The sequence below is a fragment of the Gymnoscopelus microlampas genome (assembly GCF_963454915.1).
Source record: "Gymnoscopelus microlampas genome assembly, chromosome: 10".
Taxonomy (NCBI): domain Eukaryota; kingdom Metazoa; phylum Chordata; class Actinopteri; order Myctophiformes; family Myctophidae; genus Gymnoscopelus; species Gymnoscopelus microlampas.
Genome location: NC_139947.1, coordinates 3765947 through 3780138, shown reverse-complemented (window position 1 = coordinate 3780138; position 14192 = coordinate 3765947). Strand labels below are relative to the sequence as shown.

General features: G+C 40.3%; 1 protein-coding gene across 1 annotated transcript in view; it reads left to right on the top strand.

Moving 5' to 3' along the window:
* Positions 1-5211, top strand: part of LOC311053150 (NACHT, LRR and PYD domains-containing protein 1-like) — a 47523-nt gene extending 42312 nt beyond the window's left edge. The window contains exons 17-20 of the mRNA XM_084068582.1: positions 221-285; positions 2570-2825; positions 3041-3103; positions 4063-5211. Of these exons, the coding sequence (XP_083924708.1) occupies positions 221-285; positions 2570-2825; positions 3041-3086 (367 nt within the window). The 3' untranslated portion in view covers positions 3087-3103; positions 4063-5211. The remainder of the gene's footprint in view (positions 1-220; positions 286-2569; positions 2826-3040; positions 3104-4062) is intronic.
* Positions 5212-14192: the final 8981 nt, after the last annotated feature.

Here is a 14192-nt window from a genome sequence, read left to right as displayed (position 1 = left end):
AGGTTTTAAAAGTCCTTAAATGATCACTTAATGTATACCCTGTATAAACTTATACTGTATGTTGGTTTGTTTACTGTTGAGTGAGAAAACAATGTTGCACATTAAGCTAATCATCTGGGGTCCCCAAAAATCATTTGGGGACCCCCCTGGGGTTTATCACCTGTGCATGAATGAGTTCATGATTTTAACGTAATTTATTGATTGATATCTGCATGTGCAGGACAGGAGTGGGACTCCCAGTACCAGAGATGACAGAGACCAGCGACAACACAGCAGACGAGACAGGTGAGATATACCAGCTGGCAGTGCTTCACTAATATACATTACATACACTTGAATCGACACTTTTGAAGCTAGGGAACTTGTCACATCTGATCTTGAGTCAGCAAACATTCCATTAAGGGGCCGGCAAAATCCAAATACAGGCACAAGATCAAAACCACAAGTACGAGCAGAACAATCTAAGATATACTCAACAGAAGGCTATAGAGCCAAAACAAACTGCTAAGGAACAAGGAGAACAGTGGAGTACACAGGATGACACCAACTAAACACAAGTGAACATGATGGACAATGAACACAGGATAGGCTGTGGTGAATTAACAGAGATGGAAAGGAATCAGGAAAAAAAGGACAGGACACAGAGGAGGAAGACCAGGGTAAGTGACGAGAGAGAAGGGATCTGGAGAAGGTAGACTATTGCAAGGGACTATGGATAACATTTCTGGAGAAGAAACACCGCAGGAGATCAGAGCAGGATTGGGCCACTGGACACAGCAGGTCTACACTAAACTGGGGTGAACAGGAGAGACAGAGTCTGGACAGTAATAAACATTGGACTGGCTGCAGGGCTGGGAAAAACAGTACAGTACAGGACTGGGTTACTTGACGGGACCAGACAGAACTGAAATAATGTAAGAAGATAGGAACACAGGACTGGATGGGGCAGACAGAACTAACAGTGTGGATATGGAAGGGTTGAAGGGACAGAGAACTGGGTCAGACAGAGCGGGTAATAAGAAGCCGACTGAGGACAAAGAAATGGACAGAGAAAGAGAAGACAAGCTACCAGACAGACTGGCCACCTAGACTGCATTGTCCCCAGGCGGTTGCCTACTACCTTGTCTAATGGTCCGTCCCTGCAGACTACTATATCTACTAGACAAGCAGATTAGATAAACCAACAGTCAATGAAGCAGTGACATATATTCAGACAGGCAGACTTAAGGCCCCTGCATGCTATCAAATGAGGTTTGAAGTTTGAACGCAATTTACAATGAGGGAAGGGAAAAGGAAATCCACAGTGATACTGACACAGAGGCGGACATACATATACAAACACAGTCACACACATACAGAGAGTGTAACTTACTGAGAAACTAACAGAGAACCAACGCGGGTAACTTGCAGACAGTGAAGCATACAGACACATACATGAGAACACAGACTTATGGACTAACAGAAGGTCAGAGACGGCTGACCAGGGCTCAGGGCAGGTTGTTCTCCAGAACGGCCAAACGTGGTTCAGGCCGGACGTTGGTGAGGACATCTGATGGGTGTGTCAGACAGGTCGACAGTACAGGTGTAAATGACAGCTGTCATTGTTGATAGAACCCATGTCTTGTGTGACACGTGGCCACTTGTTAACGTCACCTTTACCACCAATTGTGGAAGGTAATGGCAGACTGACTACTATGTGACCCGGAACAATGCTTTGGGACACAGGGCTGAAATCATAGTTCTGAGAGTGTACTGTATAAATGTGACCATATGGACCGTCAGGGTCTATTTGGTTGCATGTATACACTCTCAGAGTTACAGACCTTTAAGGGTACATTTGGTTATTTTGAGAACTACTGGCCTAGACTAGAAAACATGCAAACAAACAAAACAAAACATCTTAAAGGAATAGTTCACCCAAAGAATTACTTATTTTCTATCAATTGCACGCCCCATGAAGCCTTGAATTCATGGAGACTTTTTAGTTTTTGTCACATTCCTGAGACAATAATTTGATGACCGTGTGTATTTCCGGGAGGAGACACTAGGAGTCTCCTTTGTGTCTTCTACCGGATACATTACCCGGTAGGAGACGTTAATCAAATTATTTCTGTTTTTTTGTTTGTTTTTTTTCTGTTAGGTTGTGTTCCCACATTATTATCTGATACGGATCACTCAAATGAATTGAATGAGTGACAAGTAACAGTAATTAGCACAAGGCCAAGTGAATAGCACCATAATAGGTGTGGCCGTGGAACGTCTAACTCCACTTGTAGTTTCCTGATGCTTTTTCAGGACAGTTTTGAAAGAACAATAAAATAAAGTGGTTTGTGAGGAACAGCTACTGCATGGTAATTGTGACATTTACCTACGCAAATGGGCGGAGCCTATACGTACTGTCTTATTCAACACAGGGTCACGTACATATCCTGAAACAGATCTAACATTTAATTTAGAAAATAGCTTTCAAATGGAATCCATTTGTTTCTACACTGGAAGGCCTTGTTGTCTACTACTGCAATGATTATGAATTATGTTTCACCCACAACTACGTTTTCTTTCCCCTCAGCTTCAGCCAGTGACTTTGTGGACGAACACCGCATTGACCTGATTAAGAGAGTGACCGCGGTGAAACCCATCCTGGATCTGCTCCTTGAGGAGGGTGTCATCACCCGTGACGACTGCAGTAAAGTGACGTCTAAACACACCACTGTGGAGCAGATGAGCAAACTCTATAAACTCCTGGATTCCAGCGGGACAAAGGCCAAAGCCGTTTTCTACAAATGTCTCCAGAACGAGGAGCTGTCGCTTCTCAATGATCTGAGGTGATTGTCATTTAAATTCATTGTAGGCCAAACATTGTACCGTGATGATGCTTTCAGTGTGATCATGTGTAATTCTCCTTCATCCCCTCCTGCTATTTTACCCAGGATTTCCATTAGCCGTTGTCGTCATCGTTTCTATTGTGGCACTAACTTCACCTGAGGTTTGAGTCATTGATTGATGTGTTGTGTCATTTATTGCATTTCTACCTTTACAGGAAGAACAGAGGACAGGGGAAAAAGAAGAAATGCATGATATCATGATTCACACGGAAAAGCAGGTTAGTTCATTCTCACCAATTATTCTTATGGTCAGTATCATTAGTATTTAAATATGTATTCGTATGGTCAGTATCATTATTTAAATATGTGTTCTTATGGTCAGTATCATTAGTATATAAATATGTATTCTTATGGTCAGTATCATTAGTATAAATATGTATTCTTATAGTGAGTATTACATAGGGTGACCATACGTCTTCTTTTACCCGGACATGTCCTCTTTTGGGGGGCTGTCCGGCCTGTTCGGGGGGATTTTATAAAATCCTTTGAGAATTTGGGTGATATCCCCCACAAGAAAAAAGAAAAAGAAAAACCTCAGCCGAGCCGGAGGTTTTTACGGGTGGAAAACGGAACGCTCGTCTTAAAACACACTGCCCCATTTTTTCCACGGGCCGAGGCCGTCGGATTAGACCCGGGGCGAGGGTGTTTTAGGACGACGGTTCTTCCATTACCATTCGGAGAGGTGCGCGAGCAGCACGATGGAGAGAAGGACCCGCCGATGTTTCCTTTTTGCTTGATATTGTTTGATGGCGAAACAATCATGACTGATACACATGAAAGAATACCCTTCACAGCTAATATAGAATTTTACATTTTATGAATCGGTTCAGAATTGAATGAGCACGGCTATAGTTAATGTGAACCTCTTTCTGCTATAAATATGCATCCACCATTCTGCACGCCCCTCGGCTGCAACGTTTCCTTTTTGCCACACATCTACACTTCATGGAGTACATTTTTTTGTACCGAATTAACAAAATGAACCGAATTAAAGTAAGAAAAAACCCAAATAAAAAGGGAAAAAAAAACGAATTAAAAAAACAAAAAGCACATTTTTGCGCGCACTGTGGTCACTCATGCACGCACACTGAAGTGTCCTCTTTTTGGGAATTCGAATATGGTCACCCTATATTACATAGTATGTGCATCAACAGTATAGTTGTTGTTTTCCTCTCAGGAAGTGGTTGATGCTGTGATGGAGCAGGAGTTTTGTTCTCCTGCCTGTTCCTGCAGTCTCTCCGCCTGTGCTTCCCTGTCTGTCCACCAGATGGCGTCTCATCCTGTTGTCGGCAAGCAGCGACGTTTATGCACCCCTTCTGTTCCCAAGTTGGTTTATGAGATTGTAGATCGGCTATTTTTGCACAGCTGATTTCTACATTAGCTTGTAGATCGGCTCTTTTCGCTTAGTTTAGATACTTTCACACGGGTTAGGGTTAGGAATCGATGTGATATATTATTGTGATCTGCTTTGATTCTTTTCTTTAGTGTATTGTCACTAGTTAATGTATATATATATATATAATGTGTATTGTAACTAATTACAAGGTAATGGATTTCAGGTAGTGTATACTGAATATATGTTTTAATGGTGAAGTTAAAGGTGTTTATATTTGTAATAGTGGACAGAAAACAGTCAGGTTCGTAACCACAGCAACGGTGATAACATTTATACATCGTCACTTCACATTAACACGCTGACAGTCAAATCTTCTTCAGGACGATTACCGGAACCCACAGGTCTCTGGCTATTCAGGCCAGAATAGCAGGAGGCTGTCAAGGTGGAGAAGGACTTGTGCAACCCTTTAGCCACCTATCTACTGTACATTATATTAAGTTATCAAGAATCAGGCTTGTAGGAAGTCTACTGACAGGGACTTTTATTTTATATAATATATGTTTTTTTACTTTCTAATTTGTAATGGCTATTATACTGTCTGATCTATAAATATGTTCATTACTGCATTTAAAGAGATGTCTGAATAGTATTCTGTAACAATGGATTTGATCCATTTTATTCAGTGTTTCTCCTGGTTCTAATGTGAAACGATGCTATTGTGTATAATGCATGGGACCTGGGGCCTATTTCACAAAAGCAGAATTAGGGGTTAAGCCTGGATTTAACACCTATCCTGGCTTCATTTAGCCAGGATTAGTGATGAATCGGTTTCATGAAAACTGAATTATCTTGCCAGATTAGCTTAGCCAGTGCACCCTGGATAAGTTTATCCATGACTCGGTTTCACGAAAGAAAAGTGATGCAATCCTACCTTAGTTACATGGACATTTTGCTGTGAAGTTAGCCTGGTAGGGCTAACAGCCAAGCTTACTTAATCCAGTGCCTTGTTCTTTAAGTTTTTCCACAGTTAATTCAACACATATGTTTGTATATGGACTCATTTTAATGACCCTGCATTAATGTATATATATATATATATATATATATATATATATATATATATATATATATATATATATATATATATATATATATATATATATATACATATATAAAATGTGTATTGTAACTAATTACAAGGTAATGGATTTCAGGTAGTGTAAACTGAATATATGTTTTAATGGTGAAGTTAAAGGTGTTTATATTTGTAATAGTGGACAGAAAACAGTCAGGTTCGTAACCACAGCAACAGTGATAACATTTATACATCGTCACTTCACATTAACACGCTGACAGTCAAATCTTCTTCAGGACGATTACCGGAACCCACAGGTCTCTGGCTATTCAGGCCAGAATAGCAGGAGGCTGTCAAGGTGGAGAAGGACTTGTGCAACCCTTTAGCCACCTATCTACTGTACATTATATTAAGTTATCAAGAATCAGGCTGGTAGGAAATCTACTGACAGGGACTTTTATTTTATATAATATATATTTTTTTACTTTCTAATTTGTAATGGCTATTATACTGTCTGATCTATCCTTTCCCTGTATCGCGAAATCCTTTAATAAATATGTTCATTACTGCATTTAAAGAGATGTCTGAATAGTATTCTGTCACAATGGATTTGATCCATTTTATCCAGTGTTTCTCCTGGTTCTAATGTGAAACGATGCTATTGTGTATAATGCATGGGACCTGGGGCCTATTTCACAAAAGCAAAATTAGGGGTTAAGCCTGGATTTAACACCTATCCTGGCTTCATTTAGCCAGGATTAGCGATGAATCGGTTTCATGAAAGCTGAATTATCTTGCCAGATTAGCTTAGCCAGTGCACCCTGGATAAGTTTATCCATGACTCGATTTCACGAAAGAAAATTGATGCAATCCTGCCTTAGTTACATGGAAATTTAGCTGTGAAGTTAGCCTGGTCAGGAGCAGGCTAGCAGCCAAGCTTACTTAATCCAGTGCCTTGTTCTTCAAGTTTTTCCACAGTTAATTCAACACATGTGTTTGTATATGGACTCATTTTAATGACCCTGCATTCAAATAAAGTGAAACTAGAATAAGTGCTCCTCGGAGCACAGGTCTCCGCCAGGTCAGGTAGGTTATTGTGCGGCAGCAATGTTCGGAATTCGGCAATCAGGATGTAATATGAAAAATCGGACGGAACCTTCTTGGCCACTTGACTATAGAGATAATGGGTACCGATTTGCATGATGTTTGGACACAATTTGTAGGAGTAGGCTAATATAAAAAAGAAAACTGTTGCAAAAATTGGCCTCAAGGTGGCGCTATAATAGGGCAATGTTAAAATGGTGGCATTTGTTCCTCAACGTAGTGCGAATGTGCAAGCAAAGTTTCACTGCAATCGGACGCTGCGTTCATGATTTGCGGCATTTTGTTCAAAACGGGGCACTCCTGCAAACTTTAGATGTCAATTTTAGTCAATCAGGATGGACTATGAAACATCTAACAGATCCTTCTTGATCACATGACTATAGAGATCATGTGTACCGATTTCGGCACGAATCGGCCTGTTATAGCGCCACCATGAGGCTGATTGGAAAATGTTCAAATGGTAGTTCTTCCTCGGCCTAATGGGAATGTGCGTGCAAAATTTCACGGAAATTGCATGCTGTGTTCATGATTTGAGGCATTTTGTTCAAAACGGAGCACTCCTGCAAACTTTGGAAGACATTTTTAGCCAATCAGGATGGAATATTAGAAATCCGAAAGACCCGTTTCGTTTAATGACAGTAGAGATACTGTGTACCGATTTGCGGGATTTTGGGACAAAATCTGTAGGAGTACTGTCAAAAAATGTAAATATGTTCATTACTGCATTTAAAGAGATGTCTGAATAGTATTCTGTAACAATGGATTTGATCCATTTTATTCAGTGTTTCTCCTGGTTCTAATGTGAAACGATGCTATTGTGTATAATGCATGGGACCTGGGGCCTATTTCACAAAAGCAGAATTAGGGGTTAAGCCTGGATTTAACACCTATCCTGGCTTCATTTAGCCAGGATTAGTGATGAATCGGTTTCATGAAAACTGAATTATCTTGCCAGATTAGCTTAGCCAGTGCACCCTGGATAAGTTTATCCATGACTCGGTTTCACGAAAGAAAAGTGATGCAATCCTACCTTAGTTACATGGACATTTTGCTGTGAAGTTAGCCTGGTAGGGCTAACAGCCAAGCTTACTTAATCCAGTGCCTTGTTCTTTAAGTTTTTCCACAGTTAATTCAACACATATGTTTGTATATGGACTCATTTTAATGACCCTGCATTAATGTATATATATATATATATATATATATATATATATATATATATATATATATATATATATATATATATATATATATATATACATATATAAAATGTGTATTGTAACTAATTACAGGGTAATGGATTTCAGGTAGTGTAAACTGAATATATGTTTTAATGGTGAAGTTAAAGGTGTTTATATTTGTAATAGTGGACAGAAAACAGTCAGGTTCGTAACCACAGCAACAGTGATAACATTTATACATCGTCACTTCACATTAACACGCTGACAGTCAAATCTTCTTCAGGACGATTACCGGAACCCACAGGTCTCTGGCTATTCAGGCCAGAATAGCAGGAGGCTGTCAAGGTGGAGAAGGACTTGTGCAACCCTTTAGCCACCTATCTACTGTACATTATATTAAGTTATCAAGAATCAGGCTGGTAGGAAATCTACTGACAGGGACTTTTATTTTATATAATATATATTTTTTTACTTTCTAATTTGTAATGGCTATTATACTGTCTGATCTATCCTTTCCCTGTATCGCGAAATCCTTTAATAAATATGTTCATTACTGCATTTAAAGAGATGTCTGAATAGTATTCTGTCACAATGGATTTGATCCATTTTATCCAGTGTTTCTCCTGGTTCTAATGTGAAACGATGCTATTGTGTATAATGCATGGGACCTGGGGCCTATTTCACAAAAGCAAAATTAGGGGTTAAGCCTGGATTTAACACCTATCCTGGCTTCATTTAGCCAGGATTAGCGATGAATCGGTTTCATGAAAGCTGAATTATCTTGCCAGATTAGCTTAGCCAGTGCACCCTGGATAAGTTTATCCATGACTCGATTTCACGAAAGAAAATTGATGCAATCCTGCCTTAGTTACATGGAAATTTAGCTGTGAAGTTAGCCTGGTCAGGAGCAGGCTAGCAGCCAAGCTTACTTAATCCAGTGCCTTGTTCTTCAAGTTTTTCCACAGTTAATTCAACACATGTGTTTGTATATGGACTCATTTTAATGACCCTGCATTCAAATAAAGTGAAACTAGAATAAGTGCTCCTCGGAGCACAGGTCTCCGCCAGGTCAGGTAGGTTATTGTGCGGCAGCAATGTTCGGAATTCGGCAATCAGGATGTAATATGAAAAATCGGACGGAACCATCTTGGCCACTTGACTATAGAGATAATGGGTACCGATTTGCATGATGTTTGGACACAATTTGTAGGAGTAGGCTAATATAAAAAAGAAAACTGTTGCAAAAATTGGCCTCAAGGTGGCGCTATAATAGGGCAATGTTAAAATGGTGGCATTTGTTCCTCAACGTAGTGCGAATGTGCAAGCAAAGTTTCACTGCAATCGGACGCTGCGTTCATGATTTGCGGCATTTTGTTCAAAACGGGGCACTCCTGCAAACTTTAGATGTCAATTTTAGTCAATCAGGATGGACTATGAAACATCTAACAGATCCTTCTTGATCACATGACTATAGAGATCATGTGTACCGATTTGCATAAAATTTGGATAAATTCTGAAGGCTTAAAACAAATAAAAAATGTTTTACATAAGTCGGCCTCCTGGTGGCGCTATAAAAGGCAGATGTGAAAAATGCAGGGCAAAGGTTTTTCCTTGGCCTCTAGAGAGTGTGCATACAAAGTTTTACACAGATCGGTACAGTTATAGGCAAAAACACAAATCAGCCTGTTATAGCGCCACCATGAGGCTGATTTTAAAATGTTCAAGTAGCATTTCTTCCTTGACGTAGTGGTAATGTGCGTGCAAAATTTCACGGAAATTGCATGCTGTGTTCATGATTTGAGGCATTTTGTTCAAAACGGAGCACTCCTGCAAACTTTGGAAGGCAAATTTAGTCAATCGGAAAGGAATATGAAAAATCGGAAAGACCCGTTTCGTTTAATGACTATAGAGATACTGTGTACCGATTTGCGTGCTGTTTGGACAAAATCTGTAGGAGTACTGTCAAAAAATGTGTTTTGCACCAATCGGCCTCCTGGTGGCGCTATAACAGGCCCCTGTGAAAAATTTGGGGCAGAGGTTCTGCTCTGGTATCCAGGGAGTGTGTGTGCACAGTTTGGCTGCGAGCAAGCCAACGGTGCCGGAGATTAGCTGTACACAGACAGATCGAATGGCGGACGGACGGACAGTGGGTAAAACATACTCTCGCCATGCCTTTCGGCCTGGCGGAGACAATAAATACAATAAGATATAATCAAATTAATTATATTACTGAAATAGTGTGTGACCATATGAATCATAATTGTTTCACAATGACTCATGTGATATGTCATTGTCAGTCTGTTAACACCAGGGCTGCCAACATTGGACTGTCAGAATCCAGGAGATTGGTTGGGGGCGTGGCCTGCGGGGGGTCTGGGGGAGATGCAATTTCCGGTCACAGCACAATTTACGGTACACTAATTTGACATAATAAGACGTTATTACAGAAAATGTGTTTCTTATTAGCATTAATGTTTTTTTATTATTAAGAAACAAACGTTGTTATACCCTTATTTTCCACTATTATCCCTTAATTATGTTCTATTATTAAGCAAAAAAGGTAGGAAGAATATAATGTGTCATGAAGTTAGCCCGGAATGGCTGACGTACAATGTACAATTTACGGTACAGTTCTGTTGTAATTATATGTAAAGTAACTTGAAGTAAGTGGAAATAACATTAAACTAGAAAAAGTGCTCCTCGGAGCACAGGTCTCCGCCAGGTCAGGTAGGCTATTGTGGCCTCCTGGTGGCGCTATAATAGGCCAACGTGAAAAGGGTGCCATTTCTTCTTAGGCCTTGCACGACAATCAGACTGACTGCATTCATGATTTGAGGCATTTTGTTAAAAACATGTGTTTCGCTAAATTAGACCTGTTGGTGGCGCTATAATAGGCCAATGTTAAAAGGGTGGCATTTGTTCCTCAGCATAGTGTGAATGCGCGTGCAAAGTTTGAGCGCAATTGGACGGTGCGTTCATGATTTGCGGAATTTTGTTCAAAACAAGCCAATAATGCAAACTTTAGATGTCAATCTTAGCCAATCAGTATGGAATATAAAAAATCAAACACATCCATCGTGATCAGATGACTATAGAGATCATGTGTACCGATTTGCGTGAAATTTGGATGAAATTGGAAGGAGTAGTATGAAAAAATGTGTTTTACATAAGTCGGCCTCCTGGTGGCGCTATAAAAGGCAGATGTGAAAAATGCAGGGCAAAGGTTTTTCCTTGACCTATAGGGAGTGTGCATACAAAGTTTTACACAGATCGGTGCAATTATAGGTAAAAACACGAATCGGCCTGTTATAGCGCCACCATGAGGCTGATTGGAAAATGTTCAAATGGTAGTTCTTCCTCGGCCTAATGGGAATGTGCGTGCAAAATTTCACGGAAATTGCATGCTGTGTTCATGATTTGAGGCATTTTGTTCAAAACGGAGCACTCCTGCAAACTTTGGAAGACATTTTTAGCCAATCAGGATGGAATATTAGAAATCCGAAAGACCCGTTTCGTTTAATGACAGTAGAGATACTGTGTACCGATTTGCGGGATTTTGGGACAAAATCTGTAGGAGTACTGTCAAAAAATGTGTTTTGCACAAATTGGCCTCCTGGTGGCGCTATAACAGGCCCCTGTGAAAAATTTGGGGCAGAGGTTCTGCTCTGGTATCCAGGGAATGTGTGTGCACAGTTTGGCTGCGAGCAAGCCAACGGTGCCGGAGATTAGCTGTACACAGACAGATCGAAGGACGGACACACGGACGGACGGACGGACGGACGGACAAGGGGTAAAACATACTCTCTCGCCATGCCTTTCGGCCTGGCGGAGACAATAAAGGCCTAATAAAGAACACATTTGTTCTAACGAAACCCTTACAGTAGACTAATAGTAGCCTAGCATCGCATCGTGTAGTTAGTAGTTGCGGGGTTCTTATTAGGCTTTGTTAGGTGTTATTAGGCTTTGTTAGCCACTAGGAATTATGTTCCATAATTAGAGTATAACTGCGTTTGTTTCTGTCTAATAGCAGAGAACACCATTTCTAATAACACCTTTTGTTACGTTTCATTCAATTTCTAATTAGAACATAATTAAGGGATAATAGTGGAAAATAAGGGTATAACAATGTTTTTTTCTTTCTACAGTAATAAAAAAACATTATTGCTAATAAGAAACACATTATTTGTAATAACGGCTTATTATGTCAAATTAGTGTACCGTAAATTGAGCTGCGACCCAATTTCCTGTGTTTTGGTGAATTTTGTGAGTTTGATACTTTTATCAGGCTTGCTTTACTAGCATTGGAAAATAATGGGTACCATTTAATCCATTAAAAAAGTAGGCCTACAGAAATTGATTTGATGACTGAAGCAATGTAAGACCCATCTTTCATAATAACTATTCATTACTTAAAAGTTAATATTTCTTCATGATGGCATGCACAGACCACACCCCCGAACCGGGGGTCTGGGGGTCCTCCCCCAGAAACTTTTTAACCTAATAGATGTCATTTCCTGTGTTCTGGTGAATTTTGGGAGTTTGATACCAGGAGTGTTGGCAGCCCTGGTTAACACTATAGTTCATATTGTTGTTAGATGTTTGATAATATATTACAGATTTATTTTATATTATATGTCCAAAACAATTCTTGTGAAATGCTTTTTGTTTGGGGTCTCGGCAAAGACATTTCAGAGGACATCGCCTCGCCCAACTTATTTATGTTCAAAATGGGCAGACACAAATTTTGCTTAGGAGAAGTTCTGAGTTCTGATTCTCTCTCGCCAGGATATATAGGGATATATAAATATATATAAAAAGGGAACACTTGCGATGTCAAGAAAATGTTTTGAATCCCAAAGCCGTGACCAAAACAGGGTAAGTTAATAGACAATGTACACAAATGTACCACTATGTTAAGTTAGAATCGACCAACATGTTCAAATAGATATTGTTGCCACCATTGCAATCAAATTGTTCCTGACAATTACATTGTCGACGTAACAATGACACTGTACAATAGACATATTGTAGCTGCAGTAGGACTTCTGTGTCCTTGTTGTTATTATGTTAATGATCTCCAGAGACTCAATCCTCTCATTAGACCTGAAAATTAATTATATTCTAATATCCCACCTGTCATTATTTCATAGCCCTGGGCACGGATGTCATCACTGGGAAACACATACTGTACCTGCCTTTGCTTGCCCATCTCACGTGTAATTCATACCCACCTGGGTATAGTGTTGTGTTGCCATCTCTGCCTACCGATACGTCTGGGGACTTCTAAACACAAGCAAGTTGAGAACAATGGCAAGAGAGAGAACAACGCTATATAGGCTAACAGAGATAAGAAATTCCATAAACATTAACAGTTCATACATTAAGAAAAAGCCCTTAGTGACAAAGCGGGAATTTGGAACCGTCAATAGGGCCCTGCTGGATGATCTCAAGCAGTGGCCTGGCTTATAGGGAGTTAAAATATCACAGATATACACAGGATCCAGACCATTTAGGGCTTTAAAAAACAAACTGTAAAATCTTGAAATCAATTCTAAAACTCACAGGTAACCAGTGAAGGGCCGCAAGGACTGTTGTATGTAGCTGCCTCACTTTACGCTGCAGTTATCTGAACCTAGATCATCCTAAATCATCACACGAGTTGCGGAGTACTTCATCTGTTTCTCTCCTGACAGCAGCGGGTAATAGCCTATACTTTGTCCAGTAAGGGCATTGCACAAGTTTCATGGGTGAAACGTCATATAGCCCATTATGCTGCGTTTCTGTCATGAACTGTCTGTTGGTTACCTTTATTATGTAGTGTTGTTCCTAGTGTTTCCTGTCTGCCCTAGTTGTTGCTGCCTGTCTTGTCTCACCAGTCTGTAATTGCAATTGCAAATGTAGTTCACCTGTGTCCTGTTCAGTTTCAGCCAATCACGTGTTGATTGTAGTTATGTTTCACCTGTGTCCTGTTAGTCTGTGTCTATTTAAACCTCCCTGTGTTCAGTGTGTTCTCTTGTCAATCTATAAACATTGTTACCAATGGTCCCTGCCTGTATTTGTCCGACTGTAAGCCTGTTTGAGCTGCCTGCCTGCTTGCCTTGTTCTGCTTCTGGGTCATCACCTGTCACGCACTGTGACAGTTTGGATCCGTTACGACCCCTTCGAAAATGAGAGGATGCATCTCAAGGGGTTATTCCTAATAAAGAATTTCAAAATACGCCGGACTACACAGAACCGCTCCTAATGGTCTCGGCATCGCACAGCCTCGCACGGCCCATACCGGTCCTCTTTGTAAAAACTAGACGGCAGACTCTTAACACTAAGAGAAGTCTGCAGTAGAGCTCCCAGGAATATTTTTTTTCATTGAAGTGGTGGACGGCGTTTAGACGCCACACGGGTCTTCATCGGGTCTTTACAACAATAGCGACGTTTAACGTCAGGGTGAACATGGCCAAAACAATAACTTAAAGGAGAGTGCCGGTCATTTTAGGTTGTGTGTTTGATGTGTCGCTAATCACTCACCAACATATATGACGCTGGTTGCTTATTTCTCTCACAGAACCTGGCATCTGTGAGAGAAACAAGCAACCAGCGTCATCTCGTTCTGCACG